General features: G+C 34.4%; 1 protein-coding gene and 1 long non-coding RNA gene across 4 annotated transcripts; one reads left to right on the plus strand and one right to left on the minus strand.

The window, feature by feature from the left end:
* Positions 1-5,899: 5,899 nt before the first annotated feature.
* LOC145071024 (uncharacterized) lies at positions 5,900-10,120 on the minus strand. The gene is made up of 14 exons (XM_079017969.1): positions 9,680-10,120; positions 9,071-9,247; positions 8,865-8,989; positions 8,645-8,780; positions 8,369-8,575; positions 8,205-8,300; positions 8,016-8,072; positions 7,821-7,895; positions 7,673-7,726; positions 7,463-7,564; positions 6,853-7,377; positions 6,632-6,769; positions 6,447-6,554; positions 5,900-6,211 (listed from the first exon to the last, which is right to left on the minus strand). Exons 1-14 carry the CDS (start codon positions 10,085-10,087, stop codon positions 6,062-6,064), a joined length of 2,358 nt encoding a protein of 785 aa, XP_078874095.1. The 5' UTR covers positions 10,088-10,120; the 3' UTR covers positions 5,900-6,061.
* A 1,334-nt stretch (positions 10,121-11,454) lies between these two features.
* LOC145069767 (uncharacterized) lies at positions 11,455-15,553 on the plus strand. Of its 3 annotated transcripts, none has more exons than XR_013689671.1 (6): positions 11,455-12,244; positions 12,401-12,536; positions 12,681-12,785; positions 12,862-14,357; positions 15,042-15,096; positions 15,193-15,553. It is a non-coding gene; the product is annotated as an uncharacterized LOC145069767 (long non-coding RNA). The 3 variants fall into 3 exon arrangements; XR_013689672.1 differs by having other exon boundaries at positions 12,862-13,903; positions 14,195-14,357; positions 15,042-15,553; XR_013689670.1 differs by having other exon boundaries at positions 15,042-15,553.
* The last annotated feature ends 9,018 nt before the right edge of the window (positions 15,554-24,571 follow it).

The raw sequence follows: 24,571 nt of genomic DNA on the forward strand, positions 1-24,571 counted from the left end.
CCATAGGGACCATTCATGTAATTTACTCAATGGTTTATTAATATATTATAGGAATAATATATTAATTGAGAAATCATATTATTTAATTACTATTGATCATAAATTAATTTAGTGATCAAAAGAGACTGATATTGCAGATCACTGATAGTTGCAATATTGGGCTGCTGGACTCCCTTATAAAGGGTTGGACGAAATTTATAGGAGGCCCTATATAAATCGTCCAAGTCCTTCTAGAAAGGGGATTCATGGACTGCTTGGAGCCTAAGTCAAGAATTAAGGTTTCCACCTAGAAACCCTAGCAGCCACAGGTATTTAAAGGCCCCCTGACCTCTCAATTTCGGCCAGTGCTTCCAAGGGAAACCCTAGCCGAAATTTTGCTCTCCTTCTCATCATTCTTTGCTTGTGGTGTTCGTGACTCCATTAGAGGTGTAACGCTTGAGGCACTAAGCTATTGAAGGTCAAGATCAAGGAAAAGATTGTTTGTTACTACTAGTTAACAAGAAAGGTATCCTTCTAACCTAGAAACCCTAGCAGCCACAAGTATTTGAAGGCCCCCTGACCTCTCAATTTCGGCCACTGCTTCCAAGGGAAACCGTAGCCGAAATTATGCTCTCCTTCTCACCATTCTTTGCTTGTGGTGTTCGTGACTCCATTAGAGGTGCAACGCTTGAGGCACTAAGCTATTGAAGGTCAAGATCAAGGAAAGGATTGCTTGTTACTACTAGTTAACTAGAAAGGTATCCTTCTAACCCTAGTTTATTCATTGAATCCGAAAATTGTATGCTAGTTTAAGGTTCTTGCTTTGGAAAATTGATTTTCATGTATAACTTGAAAAAAACTTAGATCCAAAGCAATTAGGGTTGTATGTGCACCATAGGAATATTGTAATGCTCAAAACCCATCAAACATGTCATCAAACAAAACACACACACACACACAATAGATAACAAATCCAAAATGACATTTGCACACAACCATACTTATCATAAAACATACTGTTAATAAATAAATAAAAACCGCATAATAAACGCATGATAAACATTTATGTGTGAGCAACCACAGAACACGAAAAACTCACCTCGCAACCGATTAGTCTTAACCGAAGCTTTGTTGCTAACCTGCACCCTACATTCCACTAAAAGTTTTCTAAGGCCATAATCTTAAACATATCATATGTGATCGTTCCGTTTTGGTTCAATCACATATGTGTCTCGTTCGGTTAGCAATAATTGTTCTACAATTATATTAATTACGAAGTTAATAATAATTTTTTTGTAAAACCATTTTATCTTCTTCTTAACCTTATATTTCCAAAATAAGGTCACACCCTTAAAATTAATGCTCACAAGCCAAAACAAAGAGACCTTTAAAATTAAAAAGCTTGTGATTTTAAAAGTATTTATGAAACCAATATTAACAAAAATTAAAAAATTGTTCAGATTGTAGGGACCATTTTGTAACTCCGGTTATCATATAAAATATAAAAATAACCTTTTCTTCTTACTACAAAACTAAAACTTTCAAGTTATCAATATTGTAGGAACCATTTATGGAAATACCAATTTAATTCAATAAAAACCCTGACGCTTTGAAAAAGAAAAGCACGAAAGGAAATACACGCAAGTTTCTGCAGGTACTGAATTTGTTTAAATTTGATAGCTTAAAAGAAACAGCAAGTTATAGAAATTTTAGGGATCGATACTGTAATTACTGTTTTTGTGTATCGGTAACCGGTAAGGCTAGACGTCGTATCACCACTTACGGCATAATCCACTAAAGTACAAAGACTTTTGTTATACTATTTGAATTTCTTATTTTCTTTTAAAATACTATTTGATCGTAACCTGTCCGACAAATATTTAGAGGGTGTTCGGCTTAGTTTTTTAGGGGTAAAAGTTTTTTTTGTAAAATGATATTTTACAAAAATTGTTTTTTAAAATGTGTTTGGATTAGGTTTTGAGGGGAAAAATTGTTTTTAAAAAGTGTTTGGTTTAGTTTTTACATATAAAATGACTAAAAAGGTAATTTAAGTTTTTAGTGGTGGAATTGATTAGGGTAGCTGGGAATATAAAAGTAATTTAAGTTTTAAGTGGTTGAAAAGTTACAAAAGTCATGTTTACTTATTCAAAAGGCTCAATTTCCTTCTATTTTAAAAGTGGGATAATAACTTAATAGGATAATATATTTTTCGATTTGTACACATTTGGTCTCTGAGTTTTTTTTTCGTCCACATTTACCCATTCAACTTGTTAAACTGTACACATTCAGTCCTTAGACCGGTTACTCCAGGTTAGCCGGGAAAAATGACTTAATAGGGTAATATATTTCTCATTTTGTACACATTTAGTCATTAATATTTTTGTATACATTTAGTCCTTATTATTTTTTTTCAAAATAAGTCATTTTTGTTTTTGTACTTATTCAATACTTATGAATGATTTCTTTAGGTTTTTCTCACGACATCTTACGTGGGACAATCATTGATGAAGTGTGTGGGGTTGTTAATGTTTATGTGTAACTTCTCATTTTCACAACAAAAAATTTTCACTTTTAAATAAGGCAAAAGTCCCTAATTATAAATCCATTATTAAGAAAAAACGTTTATTCCAAAATACATTTATCGAAAATCAGAGTAATATAAGAAATGCATAATCCTCAATAATGTTGATGAGTGTGTACATTCATGCTTTCTCCTTCTCAAGATCAACGATAGAACCTAAAAACATAAACAACTCGGTAAGCACAAAATTTAATGAGTTTTCCCCAAAATACTCGATACAACAAACGTATTATCATGTATAACGAGTCCACACTCATCACATTGGAATACCTTGGCCCAATTAGTCGTCAAACTGGAATGCCAACATGCAACAGGTCCAATCAGTCATCAGACTGGAATACTCAGGGGTTTTCGGCATGCCGCCTTAACCCAACCATTCTTTTAGAGCCTCCGTGCCAACAACTTATAGCCACGTATCTTGGCCTATAACATATAGCAGGACCACCTCAACCTATCCCACTATCATATGGTTATCCCACATAAGATGTCATGAGAAAAACCTAAAGAAATCATTCATAAGTGCTGAATGAGTACAAAAACAAAAATGACTTATTTTGCAACAAAATAAATATTTAGGACTAAATGTGTACAAAAATATTAAGGACTAAATGTGTACAAAGTGAGAAATATATTACCCTATTAAGTCATTTTTACCGGTTAACCTGAAGTACCCGGTCATAAGGACTAAATGTGTACAGTTTAACAAGTTGAAAGGGTAAATGTGGACGAAAAAAAGTCAATAACTAAATGTGTACAAATCAAAAAATACATTAACCTTTTAAATCATTATCCCTTAAAAGTTGATTGTAAAAGTCCTCTTCATTTTACCAAACATATTTTACATTCTTTTTAACTTTTAGGAAAAGATAAAAGTGAAAAGTCACTTTAAAAGATAAAACAAACACCCTCTTAAGCTTTTCTTCCTTACCCAAAATATCCCATTCTGTCTTTTTTTCTTTTCAAACCTGTTGAAGCTCGGGTTTTTAATCAAAATAACATCTAATAAATATCTAAAATCACCAATAATTTCCTCCACTTCTCAATAACAAATATCCACAATCCAATATCAAAAATAAACTCCAAATTGAATCTATTTCTGATTTTTATACCAAAACTTTGGTACTTCAAAAATCTAGCAATTAAACACCTAGTGGTCCGAACAAAGACATTAGATGGAACCAAAACACGGTGCATATGTATAAACCTAATCAAAGGACTATATCAAGATTAAATTAAAGAATCATATCTTAATTTCTAAAAATTACTTCGAAATTCTCAATAACTTCTAGCACCGATTTCCTCTTCGTTTCTTCACCGTTTCTTGCAACTCAAGTGGGATTTCTACTCAATTTATCGAGCTCTTTATAATGCCTAAGGTGTGGGACATTATAATCCCCTCAAATTCACGAATTTATGATGCTAATCAAGGAGACGGTTTTAAGGTTTAATCCTCATTATTTTCCTTAATTACACTTAATTATAATTCTTAAGAAAAAATATAATAATCAGTTAATTACAATATATATCATTTTTTTGAGTTGTCACATAAATGATGATTGTTTACATGAATATTGGTAAAAGTAATTAAAATATATATCTTTAACCATATTGATGTAATAAAAAATTATTAATTACATTGAAATTCTATTTTAATATTCTTTTCAAATTCCAACTAAAATTTATTTAAAAATAAATCACTACAACCAAAGTGGTTTTTTCATTCATGACACTTAAATTGATACTTAATTAAATAAGATTAAAATATTAAAATTGTATTTAACAAATTAAATGACTAATATAATCATCTAATTTTAGACTAAATATTGTACCAAAAACCTTAAAACCATATATTAAAAGGGTAGTTGAATCAATTCATAATAAGTATTATTACATTCAACATGAATTACATATGCAATGAATGACACCATTTACACCCATGTTTTGACAACCGGATCGGTCGGTTCAACCGGTTTAACTAGGAACCAGTCCCGGATCCGACTCTTAGAGGCCAAAAAACCATTCCTCATGTGAACCGGCAAACCTGTAAACATCGGGAATTTTAAAAAATATTTATTTTTTCATTATTTGTATTTTTATATAATTAAAACTAATAATAATATCAATTGAAACATCGAACCGGTAAGACGACCGTTTCGGTTTCCGATGTGGTTTTCAAAACCTTGATTTACACACAAATGAATAAACAAATAGAAGAATTTAAATTCAAAAAGGTTTAAAATATCTTCGCAGGACCATGCAAAACCACGATTTTTTAACATCTTAAATATGTGGAACTTTAAGGGTATTTTAATAAAGCATATTACGAATTAATTTACACCAACCAATAATATAGTCAATTTATTGATCTTTTTTATCGCAACACAATTCTTGATCATCAATGTGAAGAATAACCATAAAAATGTTCTTTTTTATCGCAAAATTTATTGTTTTTTTTAATCTTATTTTTTTGTTTAAAAAACACTTCAAACATATAAGATTTATAGTTTTTTCCCTCTTATACCTTGTATTTATTTCATCAATATGCACATAAACCATTAAAAACAATACTATATTTTATTTTTTCTTTCAAAAACACGCTTCAAACAAATTTATATCTATAACACAATTCAAAAACATTAAAATTTACAACACCTTTCTTTTATCTTAAAATATACAATCTTCACCTAAAATTGACAACACACTTTCACCACATAACACATCAAAATTGACAACATTTTTCTTTTGTTTATAATGTACAACCTTGATACAATTCTCCATCATCTTTAAATACCAAAAAATGTTGGATTACTCATATAGACTAACTTCAAATGGAATTTAAACAAAATAAAAGGAAAAAAATGGAATTTAAACAAAATAAAAGGAAAAAAGATATGAAAGAAGAAAACAAACATATTTCAAACTTCTTTATTCTCATTGAATATAGATAACAAAAAAAAGAAGACAACCAAATGCTTCTAATATACACAAAATAATTTCAATTAAATAATCAATTAAGTAGCATAAGGTAAAGAATGAGTTTGAGAGTTTCAAATGAATATGATTTACGATAACTTATCTTTAACCACATTCATTTGAACAAGTTTTTTATAAGAGATAGATAGATAGATAGATATAGATATACAGATTAGGAAGGCGTTATTGTTATCGTCTTGCCAATTAGTACCAATTGTTATAGATACTAATGTATGTGGTTACATATTATGTTTAACATAAATTTCATGTAGAAGGATACATTTTCCATTAACTCATGTTAAGACCTTATTTTTTTATTTTATTTTTTTCAGTTCAACCAAACTGTGAAATGGGTAATCTCTAACTGACTATTAAACCGACTTTACTCATTTATCAAAACTAAACTTATTCTAGATATAGCTTAGAGAGCAAATATCATCATCAAATCAAATCTATACCAAACTGATATGTGTATCTAAAAGAATTTTTGTACAAAAAGAAGAATACTTCCGGATATGAAATTATGAATCATTTCCATGCTTTCTGACCACGAAACTGTTTGCCAGCTGTCTTGGCCTTGACCTTTTTCTGACGGCGAGATCTTTCCACCTTTGATCTCTTGGCAGCCAAAGGCATTGCCTTCTTGTGTTCCTTTTGCCGATTGCTTAGTCCACCACTCTATATATATTATAAATAACTAAAATTAAGTAATATTACAATAAATGCTATACAACAATGTTTCACATTTTTACTAATCTATATAATAACGTTTTCACTTTTTGACAAACTTATACAACAATATTTTACTTTTTTTTTACCAAATTACATATGCAACTAACAAGAATTATGCCAAACCAGATTTCAACCATATTTTAGTTCTTGAATGAACAATAAAATTAAAATAAAAACAGACCTTTTTCTGCTTGATAGCAGCTCTTGCTTGATACTTTTCCCCATCTTCTCTTCCTGCTTTTATCAAAGCCTTCCTTTCCGCCTTTGTCATCTTTTTTCTTATGTTAGCCTATACACAAATAAATAATCATATACTCCTTTTATAACTAATAAATATTCCTTTTATGATTGATTTTTGAGACTTACTTCAAGTGAAAATCCATCAACTCTTTTCAAACTAAGTTGATGAGAAGTCGGGACCTTAAAGCCTGCTGTTGATTTCAGATCTGAAGATTTTTTCAACATTCCATGATTCGCCAATGCAACCTTTGCTTCCTTCTTTGCCTTTTTCACAATAAAATAAAAAATATATAATTATAAGTAGCAGATTAATAATAATATTAATGGTGTAAAAAAAAGCAACTTACTTTTAGCTCTTTGATTCTCTGAAAATCTTTATTTGAGAGAATACCATCTGTTGTTGTTGCCTCACCCTCCAATTTAGCTCCTGCTAGTCTCTTAAGAGCCCTAAGACTTTGATTGGCTCCATCAAGTTCTTCATCAAAATCTTCAAATTTCCTTTTTTGCCCTTTCCTTTTCTCAGATCCCCTTGAATCAATAGACATCCCATCCACCTCCTCCTCATCATCATCATCAGATACTTCATCCTCTTCACTTCCCATTTCTTCATCATCATCATCATCATCTTCTTCTTCTTCGGATTCCGAACCTCCATCATGAGTGCTGATGTCAGCATCGATCGATTCACCATCCTCATCAGAAGCATTGCTGACATCATCATCATCATCATCATCATCCTCATCATCATCATCCAGAAGCAACTCAGCCCCAGGGACATCACTGGGAACAGTAACCTCACCAAATGCTTTTGGCTTTGCTTTTGGATCAGTAGGCCGACCACGATCCTTCTTTATCAGAAGCGAAGGACAAATCTACAGAAGAAGAAAAAGACAAGTTTACCCTTCTAACCTAAAACACAAATAAATTTGGAGAGAGAGACAGAATGATTTACAGTACCTCTCTGAACAATGAAATAAGTGAACGAGCTGCTGATGAAACTGCCTTCTCGTGTGATTTCTTATACAGCACAAGATCTTGCAGCAAATCCTCTGTCATTAACTGAAGAACAAAAAAACAAAAGTAAAAAGGGTAAAAAATAAGTTTTCTCTTTTTTTATTCTTTCAACAAGAAAAAAAAAATTCATTCCATAAAAAGTAAGAAGCTTACCAGAGGAATACGCAAACATATTTCACGCACAACATTCAACCCAACAGCAATTGACTGAAAAGTGCAGATGAAACACAAATTTTGTGTAAAAATTCACTTAAAAAGAGTAAGTAATATAACAAAAAAATATTCAATGAAAGACACCTACCTCTGTAGATGATCGATTATGCACAAATTGATTAACTATTTGCTTGAATAATGGTTCAACTGCATCAGGTGGCACCTGCTCCACATAACTTGATCAATTTTTTATATATATATATAATATAATGGTAACAAAAAACACATTCATTTAAATGATTTCAATGAAAAAAATAAAAAGGTTAAGTTACATATTACATACCATATCATGACAGGCTTGAACTGCTGCAAGTAAGTTTGTCACATCCTTTTGGTGGGGCTGAAAATTTCACAACAAAGATGATGATTTCATGATACCAGTGAATTAAATAACAATTAGAAAGTACAAAACTTGTGAATATGAACAAGAACTAGAGACTAGAAAGTACAATTAATGCATTAATTATAGTACCTGAACAAACTTTTGAAGAAAAGGATAAAAGTTCAATACAAGCAATTGATGAAGTCCAATAGTACGTGCAACCACTTTCACCATCATCATTTTTATCTGAAACATTACAGGGGTGTATTGGGAGGTTGACAAAATGAGACATAAAGGGGTATATTAGTAATTACCTCAAAACGTTCACTACATGTTTGAAGTTGTGAGAATAGCTTCTCAGCAAACCCCTGAGCATCTTTCAAAGCATTGAGTGGTGAATAGTAGTTCAAGTTATCATTCCTTTCAGATGAGATACGTTGTTGCTTTTTCATGCTACGTATCACACGTTGCAACTTTGCTTTCTTTTTCTTTTTGCTGGATGTTGTCCCTGTATTCTTGGCCTATTTTGATGATATAAATACTAAGAGCACTGAAGAAGAAACCAATTATCTTGAAAGAAAGCAACTAACCTTGTAAATAGCTTCTTTACTCACGACAACATGAGATTGATGGATTGCTTCTTCTTCATCACTTGACTCATCACTGTCATTGTCTTGCTCAATTTTTTCATAATCAAGAAGAAATGACAGAGCTGCAATCATAATCCTGGTGGAAGAACAAAAAATCTTGATTTGTTACATGAAATAGGATACATATTACATAATATAAGAATATTTTGATTTGATGAACCTTGATGATGGGTGGAAACATGCCCAACATATAGCATTGGCTGTTCTATCATCAAACCAGATCTTCCTCCTATGAAGATCACATACTGTGACAAGTGACCTCATTGCTTTCTTTTCATCCTCTTCCTGAAGCAACATAAAAAGGATATTACATATGGTTGGATACTGAATAAGTTTGACAAAGAGGTTGGAAAGGTAAAAGTATACCTGTAGCATTGAGAATAAAATACTTTGAAGTGCTCTGTTTTCTGTTTCGTTCTTGTGTTTCTGATTCATACGCCTGATACTATGAATGACATGAGAGGATGCCAATTCTTTTAAAGGTTTGTCACTCAAAATCTGAAGCTCCATGAACAATGCAAGAGTCTCCTTGATAGCAAGGATCTGTTAATACAAAGGATCCGAGTCAAACCCCCAAAGTGATTGAACGAGAAAAAGATACACCCAAATTTCTTGTAAAATTATCAGTTCTACCCAGAAAAGGCAATTCCAATTTCTGCTATGAAGTCAATCCTATTGCTGTTGAGATCTAAAATCAACCTCAATACTGTTTGGGGGCGTTTGGGATTGATTATTTACCTCAATACGCACTTTTCAAACTCAATCCCAAATTAATTTTTTTAGCACATTGTGTTTGGTATGAAATTTAACGTACTTTATCAGTTATTTCTCGAACATTAATAGATTTTGAAGTTGCAAATTGGTCGATTCCCGATTGATGGTACAGTTCTTTTATTGGCAAACAGAAAATTACTAACCTACGGGTGCGGTGTGTGTACACATAGTCAAACGATCTTATTCCAACTTAGATGATACCTTGCGATTAAGAAGAAGAATCAGAGCTTGTGTAACAGTGACACGAAGCGAAGATGGAAGCACGCGAGCGGATGAACTAAGAAATTCCACGAGCTCTTTCGGGTAGTGTAAGAGCTGGTTAGGGTACAATGGCGTAACGTGAGCCAAGAACATGGCCAGGTCACCGAGGTCTTTGGCAATGGTAGGGTCGCTTCCAACGCCGCCACTGACGACGGAGGTGAAATTTAGTGCCGCCTGTTGTTGAAAAAGTTCGACAGACGACTTGAATTGGCTGTAAATCAGGGTTAACTCGGTCTCGTAGCAATCAGGGTGGCATTTCGTTTTTGATAGAAGCGTAGGCAGGCTGAGTTTTTCCGACGTTAGGCCAGACGCCGACAACGCGTCCGCCGTGATTGCATTCGCCGGCATCCTTTATTTGGTAAGCTACACGATTTCACCTTCCCTGTGTTCGGAGCAATATACAGAAGCCCCTAAACCCTATATAAAGGTTTTGATGGCGGTTGTATATTATATAATATACTTTTTAGCCCTTTTATTTTGAGTAATATTACACATAACGACTGTTGTTTAGATCCTAATAAGAGATAACCCCTTCTTTATATGGAATCACATTTTGCAAGCAATTTTCGTACTTTTGACTTTTTTTTTATTTTATTTTATTTTATTTTATTCTAATGTCAAATATTTGTTTTAGTATAGTATAATATTTTTTGTATCGTTATTGTTATTTATTTATTTATTTATTTATGATACTTAGAGCAATTTTCAGTGAGTATGTTGTTTCTTTTAAGGTTAAAGGAATTTTTGTTTATGATACTTAGAACAACCTTTCAAAGAGTATGTGATTTCTTTTATTGTTAAAAGGAATCTTTAGAATGATCGGGGATTTGAAATCTAATTTGACAATTTTCTCATATGTGGTTCAAGTTTTTGAAAGAAATTGAAACTTTAAAAGAGTTCACTTTTACATCAATGAAATTGAAAGTAACTTCCATCAACAATAAGAAGAATTAAAATCCCATTTAAATTCTATTATCAACACCAACAATCATCACCACGACTACCCGACAACATCAATAACCACCACCCATCAAGCCATCACCCATTGCAACCACCACCACCCCTACAACATCAACCACCACCATTAATTATTATCGCTGTCATAACCATCCATAACCACCGACACTACCCACCACCACTGTCATCACCCACCATTATCGTCGTCTCCACCCACCACCACCACTATTTATTATTTTTATAGTTTGTATAATATCTTTACATATAAGTTATAAACTAAAGTAAATTTAAGCAAAAATAATAATAATAATAATAATAAATACAATTTTGTTATCTTAGCTCATTGAAATCAAATTCATGTGACATATATGCAAACCAAACAGAATATGAAATTAGATTCTAGTGATATTATATGAAATTGGGTTTCAATTTCTAGAATGTTGTTTAGTTAAAATTTATTTTTTTCAAAATTTTGTTTATTTATTTATTTATTATTATTATTATTATTATTATTATTATTATATATATATATATATATATATATATATATATATATATATATATATATATATATATTAAATTTATACCTTCCTGACCTTTTGGCATAATTGGTCCTCCATTTATGTGTGTGATTGCGATTCTGGATCATTTCTTTTAAAAAGTTATATTTTATCATTTTCTATATTATGTGTCCACGTGTGTTGTTACGTGGTGGTGTCTTCTATATCCACCGCTTAGTTGTTCCATTAACTATCCGACGTCTGCTCATTCCGCCTGTATCCCACCGACATCGACTTGCAATAACTTTCTTTCCCATCGTCGTCTCTCTCCCGGATCAGTACACTGATTCCACCATTCTTCAAAAACCCTTCCCATCTCCGACGCCTCACATTGCCACCGGCGTCAGCCACCCCAATCTTCTTTCCCTTGATCAACCACACCACCTGTTGTTCCCGCTTTCTGACCCAATTACATTCCGATTCGTGTAATTCTTCTTCCCTTTGTTCCTTTTCACAGACTCCTTCCACCTTTGTAGTACTCACCTGTTTTGTTCTACTGTCTTCAAGTGTGTTTCTAGAGCCGATTCCATCATCTTTCCTTTCCTACTCTGCTGCTTTTCCCCACCTTTTGTTCTTCGTTTTATGTCGCCCTCTCTCTACTATTATTTGTTTGGTGGAGAACCACCGGTCGTTTCCCCTTCTCAACATCGTCGCCTACGACCGTCGATGTTTACGGCACGGATGCTTTTTAGCTTTTTTTTTATGATTAATTTCCTTTTATTTTTATAGGTCGCGTGTGATCCTTCCCCAACAGATGAAATCTTCCACCGCTTCACATCTGCTTGCCACGAATCTCTTTCCACCGCCTGTGCAATTTAGTCGGCCCCTTTTCTACTTCGCTTGCAGTATCGGGGCTTTTTTTTTCTACCTCTCTTGTAGTACAAATTGAGAAACGGTGGAAAATGATGACGTTCGACACCTAGAAAGCTCAACCGATATGCAACTGAGAGGAGACGCGTCTCTTTCGCTTATTCCTCCATCACCTTAGGTTAATTTCCATTGCTTTTCTCCTTCGGTTGACTTCTTCTTTTGCTTTGCTTCTGTTGCACACCTCATGCCGACCTTCCAGTTTCTTTTCACTACTGATTTTGACAACGCCGATTTTGTTATTGTTGCCCTAACTTTCACTCCCTAAATTTTACAGGTTGCTCCTCTGATTAAGCCAAAGCGCCGACTTTCTGTATTTGGGTGATGATTCCTTCTTCAATTTGTCTTCTAGACGACCATCATCGCTGCCTCCATTGCTCGCTATGGATATTCTGTTTGTCGTCGGCCTCTAGGTATGTTCTCTCTGCTCTACTTTGTCCCCTCGGCCCTCTGTCATATGTTGACTCCATGCTCTCGGTGTTCTTTCTGGTGATAAACCTAATAATGACTCCATTTCTTCCTTTCCCTCATCATATTCTTCATGTAATTGTGGAAAGACTGGAGAATGTGGCGGTTACCTACATGGATTCCTTGGCTTGACCCTCCACTATTGCTCTTGATATCAACCATAGTACCACATCTACCTCTACCTTTGAAATCAGGTAGTCCACTAATTTGTTGCATTTTTAATTTGTTTTTCTACATTTGAGAACGTTTGCTTTGTTGTTTGTTACCCAGGTTAGTACAGATAGATGTGTTTGCGGTTTTTTACGGGTTTACAAAAGATGCACCCCAAGTGTTTGATGTAACGTCTCAAAGAAAGTATGACTCAAGTTCCCAAGTGTGTACAGATAGATGGGTTTGCGGTTTTTTTTGTTGCTTGCTTTGTGTTATACTAGATTTCTAACAAACGATAAAAAATTTCGTTGATGCATGTAATTTTAGAGAGTTAAAATTCATTTGCAACGAATTTTTTAACCAGCCAATGCTGCATATTAGTCCAGTCCGTAGGATGCGACTTAAAAATTTTGTTCACTTATTAGTTCATATTTTATGTTTATTTCCAATTTATTATATTTAAAAATTTCAATTTATTTGGTGTGTTTCAAGTAATGACTGCAACTTTTCAATAACTTTATACTGTGAAACAGCTTATAAACATAAGATTTTATAAATTATAAAAAAGAGAATAAACTCTAAAAGGATTAACTTTTCTGATGATTCCAACAGAAAAGTGTATCCATTTAAACAATTTTCTCTAGATTCGTTGTTAGCAACTTTAACAAAACTCCTTGCAACATCAAGGTATGAGGATCACTGTAGAAAAAAGAGTAAATATATTTTTATGATATTAACAGTTGGAAAATAATTAGATTTTATGTAGTCAATTTTCCAAATGTTGTCCAAGATTATCTTAGTCTTTTTCTGGGCACCATTTACTCTGTTCCACCATATGGAATGAAAAGATTTCCTGTTGCAGCATTTCTCATCATTGTCACAGTATTTGACATTCTTTGCGTTACTAATTACCATTACTAAAGATCTACCTGATTTAGAGGATCACCAAAAGTAAGTTTTTAAAATATGGAATTTTAATATTTTTCCATCTTTTTTTTAATTGATTATGATATCGTTTTCCGGGTTTTAAATTTCTACTTTTGCAACATAACTTAGAGTAAGAAACATTGGTTTACTACAATCCGATCTCCTTATGGTGAATTATATTTGGTTCAATAGTTGCAGCATTCTACTTGCCTCAGGTGAACACTTTATATAACAGGTAATATTATTAGTGGAGCTTCACTTACCCTGTTGGCAGTTTCAAGCTATCAGTATATTCTGTATAAATCTGGTCACTATTGTTTAGAAATTACATATGGATTATGTTTCATCAAGCAATCGATTAAGTAGTTTGCAGAAAAGAGCTGCCATATGATATGCATTGCATATGGTAGGGATTTATGCAAGAAAACTGAAATAACATTGAATAATAAGACAAATGTCATAAAGAAGTTCAATAATTATAGTTAATTGTTACTAAGTTTTTGGGCATGCTTCCATTGATATGCAGGTATTAGTGTATCTTATACTGCTCCAACAAGACATGGATGCCTGAAGGTGGTTGAGAATAACTGCTGTACTTCCAGAAGAGGAACTTTTAATACCCTTTTGATTTGTTTTCTGCTTATATTGGAGTGCATTTTGGCTCTTATGCTGTAAACAAATAATAAAAGGTTCTTTCAAAAAGTTTATTCCTTACAAAATATCAGTTATGAACATACTATCATTTAAAAAAAAAAAGATCTTTTCCAATATTCATTAATACATAATATTCCCTTACCATGATAAGTTAGCTTTTTGTTTATGACATAAAAATTGACAAAATATTTTCACTTTATTGCTACCAAAGATTGCTATTAGTCATCTGGTTCCACATAACTCATGTTGTTATTGGCTGCAAGGGTAAAAGTGTCATTTTGTATATCTCACCCATGGATCCAGTTATCATATCTATTGTCTTATTATATATTATATAATTATATAATTATATTAAAACATAGTTCCCAATTCAACAGTAAAGTGTTTCTATTAGACCTCTTAGAATTTTTTTTTTCTTAATCTGTATTTTTCCAATGACGGTCGGTTCCGTTACTATTAATTAATAGAAATAAGGTTAGTGTCGACGATGTTTATCGTTTCTATTTCCCCATCTTATTCGATGCTCTGTCATGAATGAGTTCATGACAGATGTGAAGTAAAATTATGGGGAAAAAGTCCTCATTCAGTTAGAAAGTTTTCCAAACCACAACATGTCTCAACTTTTGGTTTTGACGATGATATCCATGTAGAATATATAGAGACTAAATATTTTAACTTTTTTTTTACTTTCTTTTAATAATTTTTATTTGTTTTTTCAGGTGACAAAACCATTATAATTTGTTATAGGGAACAAGTAATTGTATTGGACAGAAGGTATTCAGAGATTAGTTATGGAAATTCGTAACTACTTAATAGAAAAAGTCTTGGATTTTTACAATATTGCCCTCATGAATCGATAATTACATCCAGGGAGTTGGAGATGGATTACCAACTAATGTCTGAAAAAATACAATTCAACACTTTTGGAGAGAACCCTGTGCGTTCAGCTGGTGGACTTGTATTGATTTCCACTTAGTTCTTTTGGGTTTAGTTGTCCCGAATACATATCCGATCCCCGCTCACTAGTTATTATTATTATTATATTTCATACATTTTTAAATTATTATCATTTGGTTATGTCCGATGCATCTTCATGTGTAACACCCCAAAACCGATAACGGCGGAAAACGTTTCGGGGTGGAGGACGTCATGTACAGTATCATCATAATTGCATAATAGTAAAAACAAGAAACATTCAACCACTGCATTACATAGTGAATTTAATTACAAATGTGTTTTGAAATGTTCAACAAACACCAAAAGTAAATCAAAAATAAGAGATGGATCTTGTAAGCTCCACCTTCTCTAAAAGCTGCACCTGTAACTGTCTATCTTTGACCTGAGAATACAAGTTATTTTGAAAACGAATATCAGCGTAAAGCTGGTGAGTTCATAAGAGTTTAGTGTTAGATTTCTGTATAAAAAGCATTAGAACCGATAGTATGAAAAGCTGCAATTTACATTCTTAAGTAGTAGAAAAAACCTAGAAAATCCTATATTTTCCAGAAATACATTGTGAATGAAAACCTTTAAGAAACATGAAATTTTCACCTTTGAAATCCATTTATTGTGAAAGTGTAATATTAAATCTCCAATAAGTAATGCAATATGATAATTTATGCCTGAAGTCAATAATAGTGGCGCAAACTTCCTTTAGTGATAGACTCTTGATTGCTTCGGGATATTAACTTAACTTTTAGTTTAGTATTTTAGTGTAGTTGTAGTGTATTTCTTGTATGTTACCGATAGTGTGAGAAGTAGAGGACCCCATGACCTTCCCGGTCATGCACAGTGTAATGCAGTAGTGGCATCCCTGGGCCTGTACGGCTCGGACTGTAGTTAACAGTCGGGATGTAATAGCGTCTGCCCCGTATAGATCTATACATATAGCGTCGTCTTCCTGTCGGAAAACTCTGGGCGTAGTGCGTAGCAAATAGAGAATCTCGTAGTGAGTTAGTGTGTTATCTCCTGATTGATGCTTTCTCTTGTATTATAGTGTAGTAGTCTTTTGTATAACTCGTAGTGTGTTCTCTTATTAGTGTATAGTATCGTAATAGAGTGTATTATAGTGTGTAGAGTAGTAGTTATAGCGAGTAATAGTGGCCATAACTATACCTATTATAGTTAACTTAGTGCGTATGATTCTTGTCAGTTTAGTGGTTTCAACATCGAATGAACTGAAAACACTCGTATCCAACACTAATATATATGATATATAACTAAGAAATCAACGACAGTCGGACGGATAACAACTACCCTAAGCCCACAATCAAACAAGAACAGGAAATAAGGCGAGCTATCGGTCCTAAGTCCTTCAAGTCTTACTTATATAAATATATTAGTGTGGTTACATTTTATAAGGAATTTATTTAATAAAAATCTTGTCAAAAGGGAACATTTAGAAAATTGATCTTTTATCCAAAATAGTTTTGAAAACGAAAATCCTTTTTATAAAATATAGTGGTAAATCACATGTGATTTGAACTACGGATAGTGAATCACATGTGATTAATTTCCGTAACATGAATAATTGACTTGTATAAATTTCCATAAACATGTATAATTGACTTGTATCCCCCCCTAAAACATATAAAACATTTGAAAGGTTCATTAAAGGGGTATGAACTCACCTGAAATCGCGTAAATCAGGTGAAAGTGTCGGTTGAGCGTTTTGTACCAAATAACGACTTGTGCACCTTTTAGGACCCTAATGTCATATGAAATATGTATTTTACAAGAAATTCATCATTTTATGCTTTTCATTAAAGTATTTAGGCATTCTAGCATCGATTCGGGGTTTTAGGGCTTAGAAGGGGTTCCCGGGAGTAGTACAAGGCCAAGAGGGGTTTACGGGGGAGTCCAAGAGTTTACTCCCTTGGAGTTTATGGCCCAAACGCCACTCCTTGGGAGTTTACGGCCGTAAGCCCCTAGGCTTGGCCGTAAACTCATGTCCTCCTCCAAAAGTGCAAGTTAAGGCCTCAAATCAACTCCATATATTTCTAGTAAATGCCTAGGACTAATTTGGAGGTTTAAAACCTTCATTTGGTGTCACTTGGGGGAGTTTACGGTCCAGACTTGTGCTTGGGCCGTAAACTCCTTTTTGTCCCTCAAAATGGATTGTTAAATGGTCCAAATCACTCCCTTAAATCCTAGTTAAATTCTAGAAGGCCTTAGGTGAGTTTTTGGGACTTTTTACCAAGGAAATTGGGTGTTTACGGCCCAAGAATAGTCTTGGCCGTAAACTCCTCTTTTAGGGTCTAAAATGTGTTGTTTAATGGCCTTAAGCATTTCCTAGGGTCATAACCTAATTCCCACATGCCTTAGATGAGTTTTTTAGGCAAATTAGCATGGAAATTTGGTGTTTACGGCCTAAGCACAAGCTTGGGCCGTAAACTCCCTTTTAGGTCCTAAAAACTTGTGTTTTCATGTCCAAACTCATCTAGGCTATTTCCTTTATTAATATCCAAGCTTAAAGGAAAAGAAAATGGAACATTTGGCCAAGTTTTGGGTGTTTACGGCCTAAGAGGCTTTCTAGGCCGTAAACTCCCTTTAATCCACTAAATCTTATGATTTTTGACCTTTAAATGCAATAGAATATGTTTAGAATAAGATAGGGAAGAAACCCTTACGTCTGGAAGCCGGAATTCGCGGTTTTGGAGTCGGGTTCGGGTCTAGAGAGAGAAAGTAGTGAGAGAGAGTGAATGAGTGGTAAAAGAGTGTTCAAATGGTGTTCACTCTCATTTTATATGCCTCGGGTATTGCACCCGGTATACGGCTACCCGATGCTAAAGTTTAACGGGGTTAAATCTTTTTACCCGGGTGAAGTGGTTGAAAAGTAATATAACTCTATTTGGTTAAACGGGGTTAACACTTACAAATTATAATCACTTATGATAATATCAAGAAATATTAATAACTAGATATTTATTTATTGACGACTCCAACCATTACGGAAAATAATATATAACGACGAATTCCGTTAGTGAAGACGGGATTTTGTAACGGCAACAAATTTGGGTTGTCACATCATCCCCCCGTTAGGGGAATTTCGTCCCTAAATTTAGAATTCAAACAGATAAGTTATTACAATACTACTAAGCAAAGAGATGAGGATATTTGAGTTTCATTTGATCCTCGCGCTCCCAAGTGAATTCCGGTCCCCGCTTGGCGTTCCACCGAACCTTCACGATTGGGATGCGACTTTGTTTCGTTCGTTTTACTTCCCGATCCATAATCTCCGCAGGCTCTTCCACAAAGTTGAGGCTCTCATTGACCTCGACCTCGTCGAGGGGAATCACGAGAGTCTCGTCGGACAGGCATTTCTTCAATTTTGAGACGTGGAAGGTAGGGTGTATGTTGCTTAGTCTGTGGGGTAAGTTGAGTTTGTAAGCTACAGGGCCGGTTCTGGCGAGAATCTCAAAAGGCCCTATGTACCTTGGGTTTAACTTTCCACGCTTTCCGAAGCGTATCGTGCCTTTCCAGGGCGAGACCTTCAAAAGGACTCGGTCTCCCACCTGGAATTCCAAGGGTTTTCTCCGTTTGTCTGCGTAGCTTTTCTGTCGATCCCTAGCGGCTTTTAGTCGTCCGCGAATCTGTACGATCTTTTCGGTCGTTTCTCGAATAATCTCCGGACCAGTGAGAGCGCTATCAGGAACTCGTCCTTTAGCTAACTGAGTGTCACCCACCTCAGCCTAGCACAGAGGGGATCTGCACTTCCGGCCGTAGAGGGCTTCGAATGGAGCTGCCTTGATACGCGTATGATAATTGTTGTTGTAGGAAAACTCCACAAGAGGCAAGTGTGTATCCCACGATTTACCGAAGTCGATCACGCAAGCTCGCAACATATCTTCTAGAGTTTGGATCGTCCTCTCACTTTGTCTGTCAGTCTGCGGATGGTAGGCTGTACTCATGTCCAGCCTCGTCCCTAGCGCCTTTTGTAATGATTGCCAAAATCTAGAGGTGAATCTACTATCTTTGTCCGAGATAATAGATATAGGGACGCCATGCAGTCGCACTACCTCCTTTATGTATGTTCTTGTGAGCTTCTCCATCTTGTTCGTTTCCTTGATGGGTAGGAAGTGCGCAGACTTGGTCAATTTTTCTACTATGACCCAAATGGTATCCAACCCACCCGCTGTCTTGGGCAGCTTGGTTATGAAATCCATTGTGATCTGCTCCCACTTCCATTCCGGTATCTCTGGTTGTTGGAGGAGTCCTGATGGCTTTTGATATTCGACCTTGACCTTCGCGCAAGTAAGTGTTGGATAAGGTGTCTAAGTCCATAACTTATTTGGTACATACTTGACCCGACCCGGCATGGTCCATTTGGGTTGCACTTCACCCAAACGATTTATGGATAATTTTATGAGAATTGTATACTTACGATTTATTAATATATTATAAGTTATAATATATTAATATGAAGTCATGTTATTTAATTAGTTTTAGTCTTAAATTATGAATTAATTTAAAGATTAAAAAGAAGACTGATTAAATTATGGGCTATTATATTTTATATAGTGTGGGCTAATACTCATTTGTTAATGGGCTAAGCTAATATGAAAGTCCATGGATGATTCATGGAGCTTTTAACCCATGGATCCTTGGAAAGGAAAAGACATGGGTTATTAGGGTTTCACCCTAACCATGAACACTATATAAAGAAGCATATGATGCAAGAAATGACACACTAGTAGTGTGAGACTTAGTGGTGGCCGATTCCACAAGAAAGTATACTACTCTCTCAAAGTTTTCCAAGTGTTTGTGGTGATTTGTGATTCCATTTGAGGCATTCACACTATTGGTGCTTGGCTCTCAAACTCCAAACAATCAACCATCATCAAAAGGTATGTATTTCTACTAGTACTTTTATGATTCATAATCCTTATGCTATGCTAGTTAGGAAGAAACCTTGGAAGTTATTATTTGCATGTATTTTAGAAGAAAACATAGATCCAAGGTTTATTAGGGTTGCATGCACACTTAGGAAGTGTTAGATTGCTCAAAACCCAACAGTGGTATCAGAGCCTAGGCTTGTTTTCTTGAATACTTGATGCAAATTGCTGAAAATCGAAGTTTATGTGCTGTCTGCACAGCAGACTCGCCGAGTCCATGAAGGGACTCGACGAGTCCAAGACAAAATTCATCCAACTCGGCAAGTTGGTTCATGCACTCGACGAGTTAGACCCCCAGACAGCATATCTTCGAGTTTTGGTGCTGGAATTGGTCTAGAATCATTACCTTAAACTGTTTTGGACTCATAAAACCTATTTTTGATGTGGTAATGATGATGGTGGACCAATTTCAAAGTTATAATCAAAATTTCAAGTTTATATGTGTTCATATGATTCTTGAAATTGTTGATGTTGATGTGGATGTTCATGTTCATATGAGTTTTGTTAGATCATAGGAATTATTTGCAAATTGTTTGTTAGTTAATTCTTGATCTTAATGTGTTTTAATGGAATTCATAATTTGTCCTCAAGTTATGGAATTCCAAAAGTTTTTCCTTTTAAATGTTTTTTAAGAAGTCATAAGTTACATTTTCTTGAAGAGTTTTCTAATAAATGCTTTTATGGACTTCATAACTTGTCCTCAAGTTATGGATTTCCATGAGACTCTTCATTAAAAGTATTAAACACTTAATTAAAACTCATAAGTTATGAATATCCAAAAGTTTATGAATTGTTCAAAACTTGCCCTCAAGTTTTGGAATTTGTAAAGTCTCACACAAACTTTAATTCCATACCCTAGAAGTTTTAAAAGTTAAAATTCTACCCTTATACTATTATAAGATTAATGGTTAATTATTATATATATGTATAAGAACAAGTCGTTTTACCGTTAGTAGGCCTCATTCACGAAGCCGGTCTATAAGGTGGGTATAAGGTTGTTGCCTATAAAATGGCAACTTAATGGGTGTCCACTCTCACCCACCGCTTGCTTGACTGGTGGAGGGTCGTTAGCCGAACGGGTAGGACAATGACTTTAAATTCTCATTAAAAGTATAATGATTATTATAAAGTAACTAAATGTTTTATTTAATTCCCAATCTTAGTTACTTTAGGAAAAATGTGAATTTGGTGCTAGCCCATGGAATTCACACTTTGTACCTTACCAAGTCATTGGTGGAGCGTGCGTGGTTAACCGGCACACTAACTTGGACTAGTAAGGATCACGAAGGATGACTTAATGTTCGTCATAGATTAATGGAGCGTGTGTGGTTAACCGACACATTGATTGGGTGATAATATAAAGGGTACCAAGTGAATTGGTATGGTTATTCACACCTTGTTTTGTGATCCTCGGCATCCCAGTCACAAAATTTGAGAGGGCACACTCGAGATTGAAACATGCCATTGAAAAGTTCAACGAATCTCAAAAGATCTAGGAATTTCAAATCCAATTAAAACCTAATAAATTGTTTCGTTTTTCATGGTGGAAATTGGTGAATCGTCATTCGCCTACCTTCAAATATTTTATAGCTTGGATTACGGCATCCCTCTTCCAAATTATAAAATATTGTGTTGGGTCCTAGCCTTAATATTTCATATTGGGTGTTATATTAAGGACTTTGAATCAACTTACTTGATTTTTCTCCCATTATAGATGTCTGGTTCAGACAACTATGATCTTCCCAAATCTCTTGAAGATGGTGTCCCTCAACATCATGCTTCACTTCCTCCACCTCCTCCAATTATTCTCCCTCACCCACAAGTTCTTGAAAACTTTAAAGTCACTCAATCCCTATTGGCAAGCATAGTCTATGTGTGCTCACATCTTGGAGATAAAGTCACATATTGACAAGCCGGGAGAGTTGGGTGTCAAAGTCTTGTGAAAGTTGGATGTTCAATCACTTTCTTAGTAACATAGTGAGTCTCTTTGGGACTACTATGAGACGGACTATGACATGACCCTTAATGGTGTTATCTTTTTGCTTGGTGTTGTGGAATCAGCAATGATTCGGAACACCAGTAAAGCAAATTTGATTAAAAGAACAACTTCCCAAGTCTACATGGACATTGACAATGGTAGCATTGGATATCTAGAAAAGGATTTCTCTTCCCAATGGAAAGGGATCGACTATAGTCAACTCGGTTGACCAAATAGTAAAGAGAAAGGCAAATTCTGAGATAGTCTCATGTGCCATTATCAAAGGGTCCATGTGTTTTGTTGCCAAAGGAAGGGGCATTGGTTGCGAAGCTGCCCTATTCACCTGAAAGGTCATAAGGCTGATCAAGTCAAGAGGTTTGACTCTACTTCGGGTAAAGTGCACTGTCTAACTCTATTAAGTTCCTATTTGGAGATTCTTATTACATAATGTGAATGGGTCACATACTGATGTTTTTAAGAATCAAAGAAAAGATAGGAAGATTAAAGTAAGTATATGTTGATTCTGATTGCAAAGGTGGGTTTCGATCGCATGGTTCGGTAATCAGAATTATGAGCTGTTGCTTAAGAGTTATAATATATTGCTTATGAATAGATAACAACAAGGTTTTTCATGTGGATTGTAAGGATAAGTTTTTCCGCAAAGTTTTAAAATAAAAAAAAGGGTTTTAATTTTATTTATTTTAAAAATATCCTTACAATGGCATCTGTGGAAAATTGTTGCTTATGTGTTTCCAGTAATAGCAATATTGGAAAGTGGATTTGATTTTTTCATTTGTGGTAGTGTCTGAATTTACCAAATGAAGAAAGTTTTTCATCACCCAAGTTTCAATTGGACAGAAACTTGGAATCATACAAGTTGTATTGTATGATGAATGAGAATTTTCATCTTTGAAAATTGAGACTAATTCTTTGATCACATGTATATGTGAGTCAATTGAAGGACTAAGGAATTAGGTACACTGGGCGTGCGCTGGTCAAGGTCCACCACAAAGATTGATTTGTCATGATTTAGTAAAGATTAGTAAATATGATTATACTTATAAGGTTAAGTATAATTCTGTAACATTGGAAAGGTTACAATGTATGACAAAACAAATGAGAAGAATCAAATTAGGCAGAAAGATAAAAGTTTCTCAAATCTGAAAGGATGGGAGAGTACTTTAGTATCGTATTTCATGATCATCTTAATGATTATGAAACCATATCACAAATTCAGACTCTAAGGACGTCTTAGTGCATTGTTATGGCTAAGAAGAGAGGTCATGAGTTGTTGGATTGGTTAAGATCGAGAAGATGAGTCATACTTCGTTCCAAAACAATTCTTAGAGTCATACTCCAAGATTGTAACATTGAGTGACATAAAGTAAGGTTTAAAACACTAGTCAAATGTAAGAGTAAAATGTTTTCTACTCTTGTACATTTGAGATTGGTAAGTTGTGATGTCTTGGATGAGACAAAGACCAACTAAGACCAATTGTGTGAAGTGTTAGTCTTGATAAGAATCCACACTATACCTTGAATATTTGTTTTGTCAAGGAATGGTTCTTGACTGGGGAAACTTATATATCAAGGGGACAGTGGGAGCCTTAAAGATCCCGAAAGAGTTTCAAGATTTAATCAAGAGTAAAACCTGTAATGTATCACTAGCACACGACTTAAGGTTTGCAACCTATCGTGTTGACATAATTCTTATTTTTGTACCTACTTCAAATAAGTTTGAATTTGCATGTGAGTTATCAGAGTTCAACTTGGAATCATTGGTGGGCCTTGTGCTACCAAGGTGACAAGAAACTAAGATTGAACAAGTTTAATCCATGTAAGGCTGAATTTGTCACTAACCTTATCTTATGATTATGGTTTTGACAAATTCACATGGATAGGAACTCATACACTATAAAATCTAAGTGTCATAAGGTTTGTGAGGAAACGCTTTCACTAAGTAGATTTTATGTAGATATCAATTGTGTTATTTGCATTTTTCAAAAGTCGTTAGTGGAGCGCGTGTGGTTCACCGGCACACTAACATGGACTTGTGAGAAACGGCAACGGTCTAAACAATTAAGACTATGATTACGGTATCCCTTTTCATAGTTCTGAAAATTGTTTAGACACACATGTGAGCTATCTAAGAAAGAGTGTATGAATCTAAATTTCAGAAGTCCAGCAAATTTCTGGAAATATGTCAGAGCTAGTGGGAGCATAAGTGTTATGCTGATAATCATCATGTTAGTGGGAGCATGATTATTACGTTTGGTGTTGCAAGTTAGCAATGTTAATTATAGAAAACAAAGTTTCAATTCGTGAAGTTGCAGGGGTTGAAAAGTTGTTTTGCTATAATTAAGGGAGAGGAAATTAT

The sequence above is a fragment of the Lactuca serriola genome, chromosome 8 (assembly GCF_051521515.1).
Source record: "Lactuca serriola cultivar US96UC23 chromosome 8, Lser_US96UC23_V15, whole genome shotgun sequence".
NCBI lineage: Eukaryota > Viridiplantae > Streptophyta > Magnoliopsida > Asterales > Asteraceae > Lactuca > Lactuca serriola.

Bases quoted from the DNA above. Each gene is read 5' to 3' on its own strand.
- LOC145071024 (XM_079017969.1), bottom strand. From the start codon at position 10,087: ATGCCGGCGAATGCAATCACGGCGGACGCGTTGTCGGCGTCTGGCCTA. The intron at 8,990-9,070 runs GTATACTTTTAC...ATGTTGCTTCAG, and splicing joins TTTTATTCTCAATGCTACAG to GAAGAGGATGAAAAGAAAGC. The intron at 7,896-8,015 runs GTATGTAATATG...TATGTGGAGCAG, and splicing joins TTCAAGCCTGTCATGATATG to GTGCCACCTGATGCAGTTGA.